Raw genomic sequence first — 20,752 nt, forward strand, 5'->3', positions numbered from 1 at the left:
TTTCAAAAATCCCCTTCTTATATACCCTGACTGACACATCAATTTCTTACAATGTGATCGGTTTACAGTTGTCAAAATGATCATTTTAAATTTAATTGGCTTTCGATGGCTGAGTTCAACCTGTTGCCAAAATAAGACTCCTGTTTCGCCTGATTTGTAAGGTGTTTTTCATATACTTGTTTCAGTTTGGGGCTCTCTGCACAGTACTTGCAACCTTCCAAGTACAGACAAAGCACAATATTTTAAAGGGAACGTGCACTGCTTTTCCCCACTCTTATTTTTACACATTCTAACTTCCTGCCTTTCAATTCATGAATTTTCTACACAACTTCATGACAGCAATATATTTTTAATTGTTTAAGATGACAAATTGTACTACTATGGATAACTTGGTTGAAAAGAAATAAATCAAGGATAAACAAAACAGCGTATCTTAAATCTTGTGCAAATTGCACTTATTCATATTGTAATCATGCACTGTCTTAAGGTGCATTAAATCAGCTTTGCAAAGAAAGCAAGTTCCTATTTTTAAGTGTTGCTGTGGACTTCAGTAACATCCAAATTCACAGCTGCAAACAAATGTAATTGTACATTTCTATACAATCGTTATGTCTGCATCTTAAAATCGTATAATATTATGTGACATAAGTGCTTCCAGTACTTTCCTGATAATCGCCTAGAAAAGGCTACTTAAAAGGCTGTCTAGTGAGAGCGGATTAAAATAAATATGCTTCAAAAGCAGAATGAGGATGTTGGCAACAGTAACAGAAATGTATATAACAGACAAAATAGAGTTGTGTTCTAGTTCCGAAAAAATCGTAATCGACTCGAAGTGTTAATTTTTGTTTCTCTCTTCATAGATGCTACCAGACCTGCTGAGTGTTTTCAGCACTTTTTGTTTTTGATTCAGTTAGTTTTGTTACTTATTGTCAATGTCCCCAGCGTTCAACTTTTGTATGACGATGCCCTGCCGTCAGAATCCTTCGCAAACTCGTTAGCAGTTAGCATTTTTAAAAAAAATCCAAACATCATTGCTTCAAAATATCTAGGCTGTGTTTACAATGGGTATATAGGGTTCAATACAAGCGGTTGGGCCAGAATATTCTGACCTCTAGGTCGAGTTCCAAAACTTCGAAGGTAACAAATTACAAATAAAGCGCCCTGAACTGTCCGAAGTCCAATGGGAATTTCTCGTATTGGTGTTGGGGTGACGCGGAAAGATTGCCATCACGATTGCGGCAGTCGCTGCTGATTTGCAAACAATGAGCGAGCTCTCCAGTCAATGGAAAGAGACACAGAAAGCATCGTGTTGCCTTGATCAAAGATGTCCCTCCAATTTGGCACGCGTGCCGAGTGCGCAGGCGTGGAGATGGGGCAGCCGGCCAATGTGGTTGGAGGGATGACGTCACGTCCCCGTGTGGGAGAAGAGAGGGACTGAGGGGAGAGAAGGTTGGGCCGAGTGCGCCTGCGTGGGCGCTGCGCGGTAAGATGGCGGCGGTTGGTGATGGAGCGGGGTCGGCCGGGTCGGCGTTGCAGGGGTTAATCCGGCAGTTCACAGCCATTACAGGTAAACAGGCGAGAGGGCGGGAGAGAGAGTGGAGCTGGAGGCCGTCACCGCCCTCAGGACTCCCATCTGCCTTCGTTGTGACCATCCCTCACCACCAGCCATCCTCCCCGAGGACTGGGAGTCCTGGGCCACTCAGCAGGCCGGGCCCAGGGCACTGCCCCATCACACCATCCCCGCCCCCATACTCCACCCGATGGAGTCGCCAGAGCCAAGGGGGAGTCCCGGGGTGAAAAGGTCTGGGACCGTCCCCGACTGCCCCTTGAAGGGAAGGGGGGTTTGCTAGTTGCCTTGCTAGTCCCCTGATTTGTATATTAGTGCTTCTGCCAGTTCTTGAGGGTGGTTATTGCCCCTGAAGGGTATTATGCCCCTGCCAAAATCTTGAGAGCTGTTCATGTCCCTGCCAGTACCTTGAGTGATTGTTATTGCCTCTCCTAGTCCCCTGAGGTTGCTGTTGTCCCTGAGGAGAAGGGGGGATGTTAATTTCCCTACTGACCCCCTGAGGGGGGAGTCAGTGGTCCTGCCAGTGTTCTGGGGTGGGGGTGAGGTGATGATCCTGCAAGATTCCTGAGAGGGTATTAATGCTGTTGCCTGTTGCCTGAGAAGGATTTAATGCTGCTACCAGCCCCATGAGATGGTGTTAATGCCCCTTTACCCTGTGATCTCTGCCCAGGCCATCTACCTAGCTCCTCAACACCATTCAGAGAGTCAGTATATTTTGCACTTCCTGGTACCCATTCTGAAAGCTTGCTACGTCTTAGAGGAAAGAACAATTGCATTATATTTGGTCTATTCAGAAAATGTAAGTACAGGAATTTAAATGTTAATTCCCCTGGTTTTACAAACTTAAGTAATCAACAAGCACATCATTTTAAACTTTGTTGTTTTCTTCACGCTGTCAGGCCTCCTAAGTTTGTGCTGTGACAAAATGAATAAACAGAACTCTATGATTGCCTGAGTAACTTTGGGTTCTTTAAGCTAGCAACAATTGACAGAGCACTCTTCTAATTGTCTTCCAAGGCAATTGTGTTATTCACCAAAATGGGACACAGTCATCTATTTATTGTCTGACTGATGATTATTTCCTATAGTTGAGTGCCGAATAATTCTGTTCATACTTCCCAATATCCTGCCTGCTGTCAGTCAAGCTGTTCAGCATTGATTTTGAATCTTCAGTTATGTGTACGATAATACTTCAATCTTTTTAGTTAAATTACTTGCAGTATTGTTTAGTGTATATGATATGTATTCATGTGTTCGTCCTACCTTTTATGTAATATGCAGTTGTAAATAGCTTAAATGCTATTTGTTATTGCTTTACTAATTTTCTGACTGCATACTTTTTTTGTAGAATATTGGCCTCCGCTACAGTCTTTACCGTTACACCTGCCAAACTATTGAGTGTTCTCTCAATCTCACTATCTTGTTAATATGTACGCCAAACAGTCAGGAAGTTAGCACTGACCCCAGGGTAGTACTAGTGATAACCTGTCTCAAAACTGATCAACAGCCATTGCTTGGAATTCAGTTCCTGATCTAGCAAATCATGCACAGGGGAAAAAAGCACTTGTATGTGTTTAGCATTTTTCATGAAACCAGGTGTATCAAAGTACTTTGAGTCAATGAACTTGTTTTTGAAGTGTGGAAATGTGGCAGGTATTTACGGCAGACTCCCACAAGCAATAAACTAATAGCGATCAGACCTGTTTTTGTGATGTTGATTGAAGGCCACATTTTGGTTATGATATTAGTAGTAAGTCCCCTGGTATTCTTCAAAATAGTATCATGGGTTTTTTTAACGTTCACACAAGGAGACAAATGGGGTTAAAATTGTTTCAGAGCTAGTACAAACTGCAGATGCTGGAGAATCTGGGATAACAAGGTGTGGAGCTGGAAGAACACAGCAGGCCGAGTAGCTAGGCTGATGTTTCGCACTTAGACCCCTCTTCAGAAAAAGAGGAAGGGTCTAGGCGTGAAACGTCAGCCTTCCTGCACCGCTGATGCTGCTAGGCCTGTTGTGTTCATCCAGCTCCACTCCTTGTTATCTGAGACAAATGGGACCTCGGTTTTGTGTCTCTTCTGAAAGTTGGTATCTCGGACAGTGTACTGCTCTAAATCATCACTGGAGACTGTTACCCTTTAGCCTTGGAGTGGGATTTTAACTCAGCTGACAGTACTATCAACTGAGCCATAGTTAATGTGGAACAATATTGTGGTATGAATTTGTCTTGTAAACTGATCTGGCATAAATTGTACCTTTTGTAAAATCCTTGTAGAGAATAACCTTGAGATAACCCTGGTCTATTAACCTTATAACATTTACAAAAATTCAAACGCGAGTTTTTAAAACAACATATGTAGACATTGTTGTGTTTTTACCTTTATGTACTGTCAGAACGTAAGAGATGAGGGTTGACCGTCAAACTTGTTGCACTGTTCAATATGATCTCGTCAAAACTTCTGCAGCTTTTCTACTTTCCCACTCTGTCTTCATATCCCTTACTTCTCCCTGGAAATACGTCATGTATTTTGACATAGTACCTTTTAGTTTTAACTGTTTAATATTTTTCCCTGAGGTGACTTTAATCAGTAATGTCTTATTAAAATACTCTTGCCAGTGTGTTTTTTTTTAACCTAAATAACATGTCTGCACTGATAAGTTTTTATATAACTACCTGAACTAGGGCTTGAGCTTACCACCCTATTTGATCTTCTCATTACATGATTTGCCAGGACACAGGCTTATGGGCTGCTATATGTGAAGTCCACTCCAATGCTATAACTCTTTCTATTCAGGTACTGGTGTCAGTTCCCCTGAATTGAAACACTCATTTTCCACAGCACTGTTTTAGCAATTCATTTAAACCTCAAATCTTGCTTGAATCTTCTCCAATGTGCAAGCTGTTCACGTAGCAATTCATCCTATTGAGGTTCGCATTTTAATTTTATCCAAGCTACTCAGACATCCTAAAAATCTCATTCCTTCTCCTACCTATATCATTGACTTAAATATGGGCTACTTTCTCCTCCTCCTCTTCCTCCTCCTCCAAGTTCTCTAGATGTAAGGCTGTAGCATGAGCCTAAGTCAGCTTTGCAGTGCTTCTCCTTGTTAACAATGCAAGATGAGGTCCTGTTGCTCTTCTGCAGTGGCATCTCTTACAATCCAATGATGGATGTCAAGCAGATGGACCTTTGGATTTCTGACTCTGACAATTATCTAGTCAACATTGGAAGGTGGGTGGCTGATGGAGACGAAACAGTTCTGTATTCACTATCTTCCTTACTCCCTTTCTGATTGGCAATCTCTCACTTCCCAGAAGACTTATAATTTTTGCACAGGCTAATCTGAGAGTAACGCATTTGGGTTGAATAATAAATCAGTTGTTCTGGGCGGGGCATGTGATGCCAAAATTTCCTCCTTGATCTCTTGGAATCAGATAAAATATACTCTCTGACTTTGCAGTTTAGATTAAAAACTGCAGTTGTATTCATTTATATGCTAGGTGAAATAAAAAGTGACGTCTGCTGGGGTCAGAACACTTGTACGATGTCACAGTACCTGCAATTTATAGCAGCTCTCGGTTGTCTCCCGTAACAAGTTTAATGTCAAACTGAGTCCTTCAGTATACTCAACAGATGCAAACCAGATCAGGATGATCCACAATTAGTCAGAACTGTTGATTCATGAATCCAAAGCTCCCACGTTTTTCTTCATTAACTTTTTGTCGACCAAAGTGACCTTGCTGCGATACATGGAATCTCTCCACCCTGGGTAAAACATCCAGTACAGATAATGCTTCTCATCGGGAATGGTTGGTTACTAAGCAACACGTATAGAGGTCAGGGAACACCCTTTTGAAGTAGTAATCGCCTGCTAGCTAGAGAAGTGTATTTTCTTTGTGTCTATTTCTTCACTTCACCCCCCCCCCGCCCAAAAACACGTCACAAAAGTGACTGTTTCAGACACCCATTGGACAGGACCATTTCTAATCACTGATGTATACTACACTTTAATTGTTATTGTATCTGTTGCCTTGTACAATGCACAAGTGTGCCCACCTTCTGGTTTTTGTGTATCTTGTGATTGTTAAACGTGCCCACTAAGGTTGTGTGTTTATCTAGAGCAACATTCTCAGATGGTAGAACTGTATGTTTTAGTTTGCATATGTAAACTTTCATGTTTGTACAATACATGAAAACAGCTACCATGCACTAAGATATACATAATTCTGTACAGTGTTTGTGCTAGCTGTATGGAATGCAGCATATTGTACTATCAACTCTACTGCAGCATAACCTAACTTTAGTGTCAGTGCCATATCAATGCTGCATGTGATTTTGGTGTATGGAGGCTGGGTTTAAGATCATTCTTTTTGTGCACTTTTAGTGACACATGTTGAAGGTACTGAATGCTTCCTTACAGTGCAGGGCACATGTGTGACTGAATGAACGTGCGTTCAGATGTGAAAGGAGTAGATCAGTTTTCTTACTCAAAAGGGAATTCTGCCAGAATACCTGGGGGGGGGGGGGGGAGTTTAAGGTAAGGACTTAATGAGTTTTTAGATATAAAGTACAATGGTCTCATTAGTGAAATCTTTTCAAAATAAAGTTTGAAAAATTCTTTACATTAGCACAACAATTTAAGACATTTCTTCTGCATGACAAAGCACCATGCTTTATTCACGCTAGTTATATTCGCTGCATTTGGAATATCATCCCTATATTGCTAAATATGGCATCCAAAATGTGATAGCTCCTGCTGGACAAATAACTCCAGTGTTGGTCTGTTATCTTTTGATTTCCAGTGACTGAGTGGAAACAATTGCTTCTTCAGTGCTGCTGGATTAATTTGTCTGAATTTGGCACTCCTGGCTCTAACGGAAGTACTGTTTGCAATTCTACTGCCCTGTTGAAAGATTTACTATGTTGAGCTAATTTAAATAATTACACAAATTCAAATTGTTAAACAGTTCATCAGAAGGGTGTTGACAGATCAAACTCCTACTTTTGTATCATGGTAGTTAGCGAAGACCTAACTGCTGGCATATAGTTCACACCATAGGAAGTGATTATCCTAATGTTGGACCAGATTTCTGATTATAGATAATTATACTCCACCTGTGACAAAATTAGACAGCCCGGGAGCAGGTTTCAGATACGCAGTTTATATGATTCTTGTGATTGCATCAAGTGTACTAGATCGGACCTCCTAATTGCATTCAAGTGTTACAAAGAAAAGTGTACTGCATTCTGCAAGAAGGATAGGTTTGCTGCTTCTTAATATTAAAACATTCTGTTGTATGTAAAGCTTATTCCTGCACTACTGGAACAAAAGTAACACCAATATACTGCTGTAAAAAGACTGTCAAAGCTTTTCATTTTGCACTATCAAGACAATTTGCAAGAATACCAATTAAGGAGAATACTATTATTCTTATTGTATGGTAGGAAGGTGATGATTGTTTGGAAAGTGGACCAGTAGAGATGTTGGAAAATGCAGCAATTAATAATTACCTACAGCTAATTGCAAGGGTTTTGAACAAGGCAGGTTGACAGTAAGTGGTCAGGGCATTGACATAAAAAGAAGACTAGTGAATGGCAGTTGTCAATTTAGTTGAATTGAAATACGTGCAGTGTGCACATATTCTCCTGTTCTTTCCAGCCAGAATTCCATGCATTAATATATGTAGCTTCCAGTACATGCAAGTGTGGCACATTGAGCCTGAGTAATAGTCCTAAATTGCTGGCACTATAATTCATTGCATACTCAGGATTACCCAACAAAAATCAAAAGAACTGCAGATCCTGTAAATCAGAAACTAAACTAGAAATTTCTGGAAGAGCTCAGCAGGTCTGGCACCATTTGTGGAGAGATATCAGAGTTAACATTTCCGATTGAGTGACCCTTCCTCACAACAATTTTGAGGAAGGGTCACTCGATTGGAAATGCTAACACTGATTTCTAACCACAGATGCTGCAAGCCCTGATGAACTTTTCCAGCAATTTCTGGTTTTGTTTGTTATCCAACAAATGTTGACAAACTGTGTGGAATCAGATCTAATGTTGGTACTGTGAGAGTTGTGAAAGCATGGGCTAGTTGGGCGCTGTTGTACTTTGTGAACTTCGGAAGGGATAAGATGTTTGATATGTTCTGCCAGTCTTTTGGTTGTGCAGCCTATACACCTGCGTTATGCCAGTAATAGGCAGATTGTTGTCTTGGCCTGACAGCTGCATCCTGTTAATGGTGAACACCACTTGTGTTGCTCCTGCGTAGTAACAATGTGCAACAGCTAGTTTCACCCATTGTTCAGACGTTTTAGGCACCTTCCAGGGTAATCAGAGGTAGAAATGAAAACAAAGTTACTGGAAAAGCTCAGCAGGTCAGGCAGCATCTGCGAAGGAGAAAACAGAGTTAACGTTTCGGGTGCGGTGACCCTTCCTCAACACTGGACCTGAAACATTTAACTCTGTTTTTTCCTTCACAGATGCTGCCAAACCTGCTGAGCTTTTCCAGTAACTTTGTTTTTGTTCCTGATTTACAGCATCTGCAGTTCTTCCGTTTTTAATCAGAGGTAGACTGGGTACTTTTCAGAACCAAGAGTGACTGCCTTGGACCTTTTGAGTTTGCAAGATGTCCAGTGAGAAATAATCTGATTTCAAGTAGTTTTCATGCTGCAGAATGAATCATGGAATCCTAAAAGTGTGGAAAGCAGCCATTGAGTCTATACTAATCCTACCTAATCCCCATAACCCCACATTTGCAATGGCCAGTTCACCTAACCTGCATATCTTTGGATTGTGGGAGGAAACTGAAGCACCGAGTGAAAACCCACACCGTCACATGGGGAACGTGCATACTCCACACAGACGATCACCCAAGGCTGAAAACAAATCCGTGTCCCTCGTGCTGTACGATGGCTCAGTGTTTACTGCTGCCATTGTGCTGCCTGGCTGTGTGCCCCATTTCAGTGTCAGGATTTCACAATGATCGTATGGTCCGGGTCCTTTTTACATCATTGACTTTATTGGCAATCTTAGTGTGTGCAACTGTAGAAATCTCAACATGTATATTGATTAATGAAGATTGGTTTGCCTCATATGATATTAGAGAATCCTGGGAGATTTCTCAAATTCCCGGATGTATAGATCTCAGCCGTCGACGTACACATTGTCTCTTACAGCTCCATGTGCTTGAAGGTTAGTGGCTACCAAGTCACCTATATACTCCAAGTTTGATGCTAAAATAGAGTGTGCCAAAGTCTTCCTACAGGCTGGTGACTATCCCAATCAAATCACTTGTTACTATTGGTCCGGAAAAGTGCCCAGACTATCTCATCACTTTGGAAGGTGTCTTAAAAGTTTTAGCAACAGATGAAGCTAACAATTTTGCATCTACTATGCAGTAATCTCACACACAAGTATAGATTTCAGTGCTAGTGTGATGTTGGGTATGCACAATCAAGGTACAAACCATACTCAGCCAGCACAAACTTAAAAAAACTTGCAGCACTCAGTGTTCTGCAGTCAGGCAACGCTTGGTGGGCAGTCATCAGCAGACAAAGAATTACATTTCCAACCAATTTAGGATTGCCATTCAAGCTTGCAATATAGTACTGGAAGCTATGATTATTTTCACAGAATTCTGTTCCTTCCATTGACAAAGAACATGTGGGTACACTGCACCTGTTTCAACTCAACAAAACAGGTGATGGCCATTTGCTGGTTCATTTCTCAGGTCAATATCCTGTTGAAACCTAAACAAAGCCAGGCGTTAACTGTCAGTCATCTTTAACTGTGTATTCTCTGTGGGAACTCCTCAGAGTTCACTTGCCAATCAATCAATCTCACGCTCAGACAATAGAAATATCGGTTTTTCCTTTATTGGTGTTCCTGCAAACTATTTTGCTGAGTGCAAGATGGAAATCTTGGACAAGATGTCTTTTATTGGCAATACTCAAGCTCAGTACTGCCAAGCAATTATACATTCTGCACTCTCTGAAGTGATGACTAAGAACATAAGAACTAGGAGCAGGAGTAGGCCATCTGACCCCTCAAGCTTGCCCTGCCATTTAACAAGATCATAACTGATCTTTGGGACTCAGCTCCACTTACCCGCCCACTCACCATAACCCTTAATTCCTTTACTGTTCAAAAGTTTATCTAGCCTTGCCTTAAAAACATCCAGCGAGCTAGCTTCAACCACTTCACTGGGCAGGGAATTCCACAGATTCACAACCCTTTGGGTGAAGAAGTTCCTCCTGACCTCAGTCCTACATCTGCTTCCCTTTATTTTGAGGCAGTGGCCTCTAGTCCTAGTTTCACCTGCTAGCGGAAACAACCTCCCTGCCTCCACCTTATCTATTCTCTTCATCATCCTATATGTTTCTATAAGATCTCCCCTCATTCTTCTGAATTCCAATGAGTATCATCCCAGCCTACTCAGTCTCCCCTCATAACCCAAACCCCTCAAAACTGGAATCAACCTAGTGAAGATAATAAAATGTGAGGCTGGATGAACACAGCAGGCCCAGCAGCATCTCAGGAGCACAAAAGCTGACGTTTCAGGCGTAGACCCTTCATCAGAGAGATACGATCAACCTAGTGAATCTCCTCTGCGCCCCCTCCAGTGCTAGTATATCTCTTCTCCAGTGAGGAAACCAAAACTGCACACAGTACTCCAGGTGTGGCCTCCCTGTTCTTAAACTCCATCCCTCAAGCAATGGCGGACAAAATTCTGTTTGCCTTTTTAAATTACCTGCAGCACCTGCTATCCCACCCTCAACGATTTATGCACAAGGACACCCAAGTCCCTTTGCACAGCAGTGTGCTGCAATTTTTTTACTATTTAAAACCTAGTCCATTTTGCTGTTACCTCTACCAACATGGATGACCTCACACTTTTGACTAACCCAACCCCGCCGTCGCAAATCCTCCTGAACAAATGATGACCACCACTGCACACCTGCACCCCCAACAGCTCTTGCTTTCCCCCCCACAGTTTCACTGTTCTGTTGCACGATATCTGGGCCACTAAAAAGGAGTCATGCAAGGGAAAATGCAGAAGTTCTATAAAAAGAAGACCAAGTCCTTGAATCCACTGCTGAGGAGAATTACGCGAATGGTATGGATGAGCAAAGCAGCCTTGTGGAGCAGTTAGAGAAACTGGAAGTGTTCTCAGCCATGAAAGTTCAGGAGAGATTTAAGAAAGGTGTTCAAAATTAGAAAGCATTTTGATGAAATAAATGAGAAACATCTCACAAATAAACAAACAGGACTCAGTCCCTTGACCATTTTCTACACTGAGGGTTCATAACCAAAGGAAGTTTAAAAGTAATTGGCAAAACAACAAGAAAGCAGATGAAAAATTACTTTTACGCAACCTGCTACAATAACCTGGAATATGCTGCTTGAAAAGGAAGCAAATTGAGTCATAACTTTTTCAACGGGATTAGATAAGACTACAAGGAGAAAAAGAATTGCCCGGTCTGGTTTTAGCAACAGGTGGGGGCAGGACTAATTGGAAAGGTGTACCAAAGAGAATGCCTGATGAGCCCTAATGATGCCATGTATGTGATTTGATGATTTAAGGACAGGGTCCTTGCCAAGATGATGCCAAGATTTGTATGTGTTTCTAGCTATTTTTAAAGAATTAACATAATTGACATAGCATGACCCCATTTTAGTGTCCCAGAATTTGTGCAATGGAACAGTGAAACTTTGAGGGGGGAAGCAAGAACTGTTGGGGGTGCGGGTGTGCAGTGGTGGTCATCATTTGCTCAGGGTTTGCAGGAAGGGTATGTGGGTTAGTCAAAACTGATGTCATCCATTTTTGTAGGAATAACAACAGGAGGACAGTAGGAAACTTGCAGTGTGAATAGTTAAATGACTAATAAACATTGACAGGTAAACGTGGTGATGCGTTTATTTTGATTAGTCTGTTCAGATGTGTTGTGACACAAATCCAGGGTAGGTAGGACTTGAACTCAGGACCCCTTAGCTCAGAGGGAGGGACAAAAGCCCAAGGTGTAGTGCTACACTTTGGCAAGAAGCATCACGTACCCCTGAAAAAGAAAATAAACTAAGTACAAGAAGAAAAAAGTACATCAGTGCATACATTATCAAAAGCATCATTGCAGGTCTGTAAAGCAATTAAAATGTTAACAAAGCAGAGGATTTGCTTTCAGTAGCATAGATTTCAAAGTCATGCAGTTAGGTTAAACTTGTCTTGGACCTTGCTTGGTGCATTTAGAGCACGGCACAGCTCTACGTTCTGTGCTGTACAAAAAAGTACAAATATGGGAGAAAGTGCAGAAACAAGTTTGGAAGGAGACTACCGGAATGGAGCCACCATAGTGATTGGGAAAGATTGATTGGGATTCTGTTAAGTATGAGAGAAAACGTCCAGATAACCAGATATAGATTTGTAACATAATGAATGGATTAGATATAATAGATAAGAAAGGAATAGAACCATAAGGGTCTACTGCACAGAAAATTGACTTTGGCCCATTGAGTCTGCACATGTCAAAAGAAAAAGCACTGATCTCTTCCAAATCCATTTTCTGGCACTGATCCATCACAGATGCACTTAGAGGCCTCATAACATTTATTTCGGCGTCCACCGTCCTTGCAGGCAATGAGTTCGAGTTTCCCACCAGCCTCTGGGGTGGGGGGAAGAAAAGTTCCTCACACCCTCTCTAAACCTCCTACCCGGACCTTAAATCATTCCCCCCGTCATTGATCCCTCCTCCAAGTAGAACAGTTCCTTCAAGTCTACTCTACCTATGTCCCACCTCGGCCTCCTCTGTTCCAAGGAAAACAAGCTGAGTCTATCCAATCTGTCTTCATAATTAAAACTTCAACCCACCTAACATCCTGGTCCTGCACACACTCCAGTGCAATCAGATACCTCCTATATTTTCAACTTGTGGGAGAATCAAAAGGTAGCAACAAAAATGTAAGGTAATTACTTATAAATCCAACTGGGAAGTGAGGAGCAATATCTTCACTTAGTGGTTAGCATGTGAACTTGTTACCACAGGAAGCGATTGAGATAAATCACTTAAGACACTTTGAAAAAGAAACTGGACAGGAGACAAAAGAGAATACCATAGAAAAATATACTGAAAGGCTATGATAAAGTGGGCAGAATTGCAAATTTTTGTAGCGTATAAGCACCAGTGTGGACTAGTTAGGTTTTTGTTTGGCTTGTTTTTGCAGTGCATATTCTATGTACCTGAATGTAATGCTGAGTTGAGTACTGGTACTCACAGGTGTCCTGCTAGCAATTTGAGATGTGAGACTTCAATTCATTAAGATTGTTACTGGTTTGTTTTTTTTTTAAAAACCATAGTATACTGGTAACAATGACACTGTTGAAATAGTAGCAACATTAATGAAGTGGCTTACGTTTATTTAGGATAATGGTCTATCTGTACACCTATAAGCAGTTAAACAACTCATATACCATTAAACATTAGGTTTTGTGGTGGATACCTTGAGCTCTCTAATAAGTTTTTATGTGATTTAGGTGCCAGTGAAAGTGTTGGGAAGCACATGTTAGAAGCATGCGGCAACAATCTGGAGATGGCTGTCACAATGTACTTGGATGGTGGTGGAATAGCAGAAGAGCCCAGTACCAGTACAGCAGGGACATCAAGTAGACCGCCTCCACAGTATGTTCTGGTTTATTTAATATGGTATTTTCTGTTTAGCTGAATTGTCTTGATTTTTTTGGGCCTGGCTTACATGCTACTATAAATTTTGTACATGGCACCCCCAAACATGCTGAATATCCAAATCTGAGGCTGGATGGAAGAGGGAACTTACGATTATGTGATGCTTTGTTCCATTGTTACGACATCCCAAAATGCTTTACATGCATTGAAGTTTTGTTTTTAGTAGTATAGTTCCTGTGATGTAGGCAAATGTAGCAGCTATCTTATGTATAGAAAGACCCTATGATAGAGGACAGCTGCTGGTTGAGCTCTTTATTGCAACGTTGGATTAAAAAAAATTTAGCCATAGGTGAGGTAATGGAAGGCAGAAAGGTGACTAATGTGGTGCCGTTATTTTGGGAAGATGGTAAGGAAAAGCTAGGGAACTGTTGCTGGAAGGGATTGAAAGATAGGATTTACGTGTGTTTGGAAAGGCTGTGATTAAGGATAGTCAGTATGGCTTTGTGCATGGGAAATTGTCTCTTACTAATTTGTTTGAGTTTTTTGAAGAAGTGACAAAGAAGATTCATAAAGGTAGTGTGGTGGACGTTGTCTATATGGGCTTCAGCAAAGTGTTCGACAAGGTTCCACGTGATAGACTGGTTATGGAGTCATAGGGATGTCCGGCACAGAAACAGACGTTTTAGTCCAGCTGTTCCGTGTGGACTAGATATCCTAAAAGAACTTGGCCCATTTCCCTCTAAATCCTTTCTAATCATATACCCATCTAGATGCCTTTTTAAATGCTGTAATTGTACCCGTCTTAACCACTTCCTCTGGTAGCTTGTTCCAGACATGTGCCATTCTCTGTGTAAAAACGTTGCCCCTTAGGTCCGTTTTAAATCTTTCCTCTCTTGCCTTAAACCTATTACTTGTCAGGTTTTGGATTCCCCTACTCTGGGGAAAAGACCTTGAAAGTTCACACTATCCATGCTCCTTATAATTTTATAAACGTCTGTAAGTCACCCCTCAGCCTCCAGCACTCCAACCTATTCAACTTCTGCCCATAGCTCAAACCCTCCAACATTCTTGTAAATCTTTTCTGAACCCTTTCATGTTTAACAGCATCTTTTCTATGCACGGAGACCAGAATTGAGCACAGTATTCCAAAAGTGGCCTGACCAATGTGCTGTACGGCCGCAACATGACCTCCCAACTCCTATATTTAATGCGCTGACCTATAAAGGCAAGCAAACCAAATGACGCCTTCACTGCCGTGTCTACCTGCAACTCCACTTTCAAGGAAATGTGAATCTGCACTCCACGGTCTCTTTGGCAACACTCCCCAGGGTCTCACCATTAAGTGTATAAGTCCTGCCCTGATTTGCCAAACCAAAATGTAGCATCTCGCATTTATCTAGACTAAGCTCTATCTGCTACTCCTTGGCCCATCTGATCAAGAAATGTTGCACTCTGAGGTAACCTTCTTCACTGTCCACCAGACCATGAATTTTGGTGTTATCTGCAAACTCACTAATGTTACCCTCCTGTGTTAACATCCAAATCATTTATATAAATGATAAAAAGCAGCAGACCCAGCCCCGATCCTTGCAGCACCCTGCAAGGTTAGATCACATGGAATGTAGGAGACCTAGCCATTTGGCTTGAAGGTAGGTGATCGAGGGTGGTGCTGGAGGGTTGTTTTTCAGACTGGAGGCCTGTGACCGGTGGTGTGCTGCAAGAATTGGTGCTGAGTCCACTGCTTTTTGTTATTTATATAAATGATTTGGATGTGAATATAGGAGGCATGGTTGATAAGTTTGCAGATGACACCAAAATTGTAGGTGTAGTACAAAGCAAAGAATATTACTTTAGTGCAGCGGGATGTTGATCAGATGGGCTGATGGGCCGAAGAGCGGCAGATGGAGTTTAATTTAGATAAATGTGAGATGCTGCATTTGGTAAGGCAAATAAGGATGGGACTTAAACACGTAATGATAGAGCCGGGGGGAGTGTTGCCAAACAAAGAGGTCTTGGGGACCGATTCTTAGTTTCTTGAAGGTGGAGTTGCAGATAGACAAGATGGCGTAGAAGGCATTTGGTATGCTTGCTTTTATTGGTCAGCACATTGAGTATAGGAATTGGGAGGTCATGCTCTAGAGGACAATGGTCAGGCCACTTTTGGAATACTGTGTTCAATTCTGGTCTCCCTGCTATATGAAAGAAGTTGTTAAACTGGAAAAGGTTCAGAAAAGATTGATAAGGATGCTGCTGGTGTTGGAGGATTTGAGATATTGTGGGAGGCTGAGTAGGCTGGGCCTGTTTTTCGTGGAGCATGAAAGGCTGAAGAGAGAACCGTATTGACATTTATAAAATCATTAGGGGCATGGACAGGATGAATAGTCAGGTCTTTTTCCCAGGGCAGGGGAGTTCAAAACTATTGGGCATAGGTTTAAGGTGAGAGGGAAAAGATTTAAGAGACCGAGGGGCAACTTTTTTGTGCAGAGGGTGGTGTGTGTATAAAATGAGCTGCCAGAGGAAGTGTTGGAGGCTGGTATAATTAAAATATTTAAAAGGCATCTGGATTGGTACAGGAATAAGAAGGATTTAGAAGGATACGGGCCAAATGCTGGCAAATGACAGATTAATTTAGGATATCTGATTAGCATGGGTGAGTTGGATGAAAGGGGCTGTGTTTCCATGCTGTACAACATTACAGTTCTATTATTGCTTGGGCTGTTAGTGCAGTATTCCAGAGTTCTGTGTTGTCATTGGAGGGTATGTCCACTTGAACAGGCAGATGGTGGCCTCCAGTTCAGATTAACTTCAAAGATTGAACTTCCAATAATGGAGTGCAGCACTTGGATCCTGCAGGGTGATGATTAGCACCAAGTTTTTTGAAATATTCACTTATGCGTTTTAGTGTGCTGTTAAATGTGTTTTAATTTATTTAGCTGCCCAATACGCGACTTGTTTGGGACACCCAGCAGTTTACTGATTTGTGAAAGAGGTTTCATTAGCTGCCAATTGACATCTTTGTTTATATGTGTGCCTGCAGTATATGAATGGAGCTGATAAAAGACCAGAGAAACATGGTGGTAACCACCTCTGTTCTTCCCCCGGCCACCCCAGCAGCATCAGCATCTAACTTAGAGGAGTTAATCTTATAAGCCTGGTGCTAGTAGAAGTTCAGGCCATCACTGTCATCATAGAGAGTGGACCATCTCAGAATCTCAATATACTGAATGCATTTTACTGGCAGAAAATGGAAGCCGTGGTTTTGTGTGCTTGAGGAATGGTTTGGAAGAGGTTGGTTAGACAGAGTCCAGGCATACACTTTTCTAGTCAGTTTTATTTCTATTTACAGGTCACAAAACTCAACCCTATTCTTCATAGGTATGTCTAGTTCTCAACCAATTATCCTTTAATTAACACATAATCATCACTTGTTTCCCAGTCCTATTTGGTCTCGAGCATCCCTACCAGAACCTAGTAAATAATAATGCAATGTGGTACAGTTGTGGAGAAAGGCTTGGATGTGGTGGGGCAAGTTTTAGCTTGTGACTGGAAGGGGGACCTGGGTTAACTGTTACTAAGAAGAGACAGGAGAATTTTCTGAGAGAAATTGTGAAATGTTAGGAGGTAAGAAAGAGAAATAAGATAGGAGATTAAACAATGAAAAGTGGAAATAATTATGAAAGCATTCAGCTAAAAAAAATCAAGACAAAGGATCCCAATTGTCCAAAAAATTGCAATTTGGTGAGATTGATGTCAATCCACAAAATATGTAAAAAAAATTGGAAAGTTAGGCACATTAATAGGCATGGGGGTTTATGATATAGAAAAGGATAAATGAGTGTTGCTTGGAATGGAAAAGGTTTGAAGTAAATTAACTCTGGGATTTAAACTTTTTAAAAAATATTTCTGTTTTCAGTATTGAAGATTTGGACTGGGTATAGGGAATGCAATCTCAAAACTTGCTGATAACCCAAAAGGAGGGAGTTTGGCAGACATTGAGGTAGACTATAAAAGACCACTGGAAAATAAAGTTTATTGAAGTATGAGATGGATAACAGTTATGTGTTACGTGTATCGGGCAGTCAGCGCACTTTGGGATTAAAAAGCAAAAAATAGGAATGGAAAGAAATCACTTAGCTCCTGGACTCTTTTGCCATCCAGGAGTCGATTAGTGACCTGACCGCATATAGCCACCTTTTGCGATATATCATTTAATGCTTTTCAGAATATAATCTGCCAGTCTCTAGTTTTAAACCAGCAGCTCAGCATCAATTACTATTTGCTGAAGAGTACCACACTCTGAACACACTTTGTAATTTTACGCCTGAAAGTTATCACCCAAATATTTGTGTGTGACCCCTAGTTTCTTCAGCTGTAGTATGAGTTAACCGTAATTCTTTGAAAACTTACAATCAGATCACCCTTTAACCATCTTTAGTGTTGAATACATACCTAGTTTAAGTTGAGCAATGTTTGTAGAGAAATATCTGACCCTTTTAACAGATTTGCATAACAGGCTGTGACAGGTTTTCAGCACATGCAGGGACAAGGGAAAGGAGAGGAAATGAAAGAGAATCTCTGTGATGGCCTGGAAGACAATACTGGTGCAATGAACAGAAGCATTACTAGGGCACCTGATATTCAAAAGAATGCGAACAGAGGTTGTGACATGAAAATACGTATAGTTTTCCTATAATGTGATGGTTGTGTTCTTGTGGAGGCTCATGCTATAGAAAATCGCGTTATAGGAAAATTGATAGACCTGTACAGCAGAATATTCATGTAATCCAAACGGTGGCCACTATTGGTCAATTATGTAATAGTCAATTCATGTTAACGAAACGTGAGTTATACCAGAACTACCTGTAGTGAACTGATATTGAATTCAAAGGCTGTGAAATCTTGGAAAGAAGAATTGCTCTTCCAGTTTCCAATGAGCTTCAGTACAGGAGGTAAAGGAAATTAGGGGTTAGGGTATAGTGCAGAATCAAAATGACAGACAACAGAAGGTGCAGAATACCCTTGTAGACTGAACTAACCTTGTTTGACAAAGCACTTGTCCAATCTAGGTGAGGCTCCATCTTGGAGCAAATAAATAATTTAAAATAACAAAAGTAAATCATTCTTTCATTTTAAAAGTGTATTTGACTCTAGGTTGTGGAATATCACTAGAAAGTACTAACTTTGGAATGTCCCAGAGAACTGGAATAAGTTGATGGGAAGACATAACATGGGAGTCAATAGAACTTGTCAATTTAGAATGCTGAAAGTAAAAGGGAAGTTATGCTTGGTCATGGTTGTGTTGGCAAGCTAATGGAACTAAGGATTGATGAGTCTCCTGACCCTGATGGAATGCATCCCAAGGTACTAAAAGGGATGACGGGAGAAAAAGCAGTTGCACTGGTGGTAATTTTCCAAAATTTACTGGACGCTGGGGCAGTCCCAGCAGATTGGGAAGTCAGCAAATGTGCTGCCACCGTTTAAAAAGCGAGGTAGATAAAAGATGGGGAATTATAGACTGGTTAGCTTAACCTCTGTAGTGCGGAAGATGCTCGAGTCTATTATCAAGGAAGTAATAGCAAGGCATCTCGATGGAAATTGTCCCATTGAGCAGATGCAGGATGGGTTCATGAAGGGCAGGTCGTGCTTGACAAACCTTTTGGAATTCTACGAAGACATTATGAGCAAGGTGGACAGTGGGGACCCAGTGGATGTGGTGTACCTAGATTTCCAAAATGCCTTCGACAAGGTGCCGCACAAGAGGCTGCTGCAAATGGATGCATGGCATTAGGGGTAAGGTGTTAGCATGGGTAGAGGGTTGGTTGACTAACAGGAAGCAAAGATTGGTGATAAATGAGTGCTATTCTGGCTGGCAATCAGTGACTAGTGCTGTGCTTCAGGGATCGGTGTTGGGAGCTCAATTATTTACAATTTATATCGATGATGTGGAGTTGGGGACCACGTGTAGGGTGTCAAAGTTTGCAGATGACACTAAGGTGAGTGGCAGAGCAATGTGTGCAGAGGACTGTGAAACTTTGCAGAGGAACATAGATACATTGAATGAGCAGGCAAAGGTCTGGCAGATGGAATACAATGTAGATAAATGTGAATTCATACATTTTGGTAGGAGTAATAGTAAAAAGGATTATTACTTGAAGGGTAAAAAGTTGCAGTATGCTGTGGGACCTGGGAGCCCTTGTGCATGAGTTACAGACGGTTGGTCTGCAGGTACAATGAGTAATTAGGAAGGCAAATGGAATTTTGTCCTTCGTTGCTAAAGGGATTGATTTTAAAAGCAGAGAGGTTAAGTTGCAGCTGTACAAGGTGCTGGTGAGGCTATACCTGGAGTACTGTGTGCAGTTTTGGTCCTCTTACTTGAGAAAGGAATTACTGGCACTGGAGGGGGTGCAGAGGTGGTTCACTAGGTTGATTCCAGAGTTGAGCGGGTTGGTTTATGAGGAGAGACTGAGTAGAGACTGATTATATTCATTGGAATTCAGAAGATTGAGGCAGGATCTTGTCTATTCCCTTCATAATTTTATGTTTCTATAAGATAGAAGTAGAGAGGATGTTTCCACTGGCAGGTGAAGCTAGGACAAGAGGGCATGGCCTCCAAGATTAGAGGGAGCAGATTTAGAACTGAATTGAGAAGGAACTTCTTCACCCAGAGGGTTGTTAACATGTGGAATTCCTTGCCCAGTGAAGTAGTTGACGCTATTTCAGTAAACATTTTTAAAGCTAAGGTATGTTTTTTCGAACAGCAAAGAAATTAAGGGATACGGTGAGAGTGCGGGTAAGTGGATCTGAGTCCATGAAAAGATCAGCCATGATCTTATTCAATAGTGGAGCAGGCCCGAAGGGCCGGACAGCCTACTCCTGCTCCCAGTTCTTATGTTCTATGACACCATATTTGATAAAAATGATGGTGGACGACCATGATCTGCAGGCTGTTGGGATGAAAGGTGAGAACAAGAATAACTTTATCATCTTTCTTTCCAGGAAGATAAAGGTGAGAGTAAAGATGTGGAAAACAGGGTGGCCATCGGTGAAGTTTCTGTCAACCAAGTTAGAATAGGGTTCTCTGACATAAAATAAAGACCTACCAGAAGTACTAACGTACCAAATGGGAGAATTGTTTACATATATTGGTTTAACCTTGTAGAACTAAAATATGACTTCTATCTTCTTGTATTCTAGTCCTCTCGATATACAGACCAGTGTTCCATAACCTCTTACAGTCAATTGGTGGAGGAGGAGACCAGAAGTCAATCTTTCCTCAGTTTTAGATTTATTTATAAATTTAGACATTTCAGAAAAGTGAAGAAGGAGCTCAGTTGCATATATATCTTTTTCATGCCATGAAAACTTACCATTCTACAAAACATTCTGAAACCAAAAGTCAATTTGCCTTACCTCCCAATGTCAACTGATGGTTTTTTTTTTAAAAAACCTTGAGTCTGTATTTATATCTTTGCCACAAACTAATATTTTTTTCCATGGGCCATGCCCTAT

General features: G+C 41.3%; 1 protein-coding gene across 1 annotated transcript in view; it reads left to right on the top strand.

Moving 5' to 3' along the window:
- Positions 1–1,447: 1,447 nt before the first annotated feature.
- The window catches only part of ubxn7 (UBX domain protein 7), a 90,963-nt gene continuing 71,658 nt past the window's right edge, over positions 1,448–20,752 (top strand). Inside the window, exons 1-2 of the mRNA XM_048542721.2 lie at positions 1,448–1,567; positions 13,096–13,240. Coding sequence (XP_048398678.1) covers positions 1,489–1,567; positions 13,096–13,240 — 224 coding nt within the window. The 5' untranslated portion in view covers positions 1,448–1,488. The remainder of the gene's footprint in view (positions 1,568–13,095; positions 13,241–20,752) is intronic.

This window comes from Stegostoma tigrinum, chromosome 14, assembly GCF_030684315.1.
Source record: "Stegostoma tigrinum isolate sSteTig4 chromosome 14, sSteTig4.hap1, whole genome shotgun sequence".
Classification (NCBI taxonomy): domain Eukaryota; kingdom Metazoa; phylum Chordata; class Chondrichthyes; order Orectolobiformes; family Stegostomatidae; genus Stegostoma; species Stegostoma tigrinum.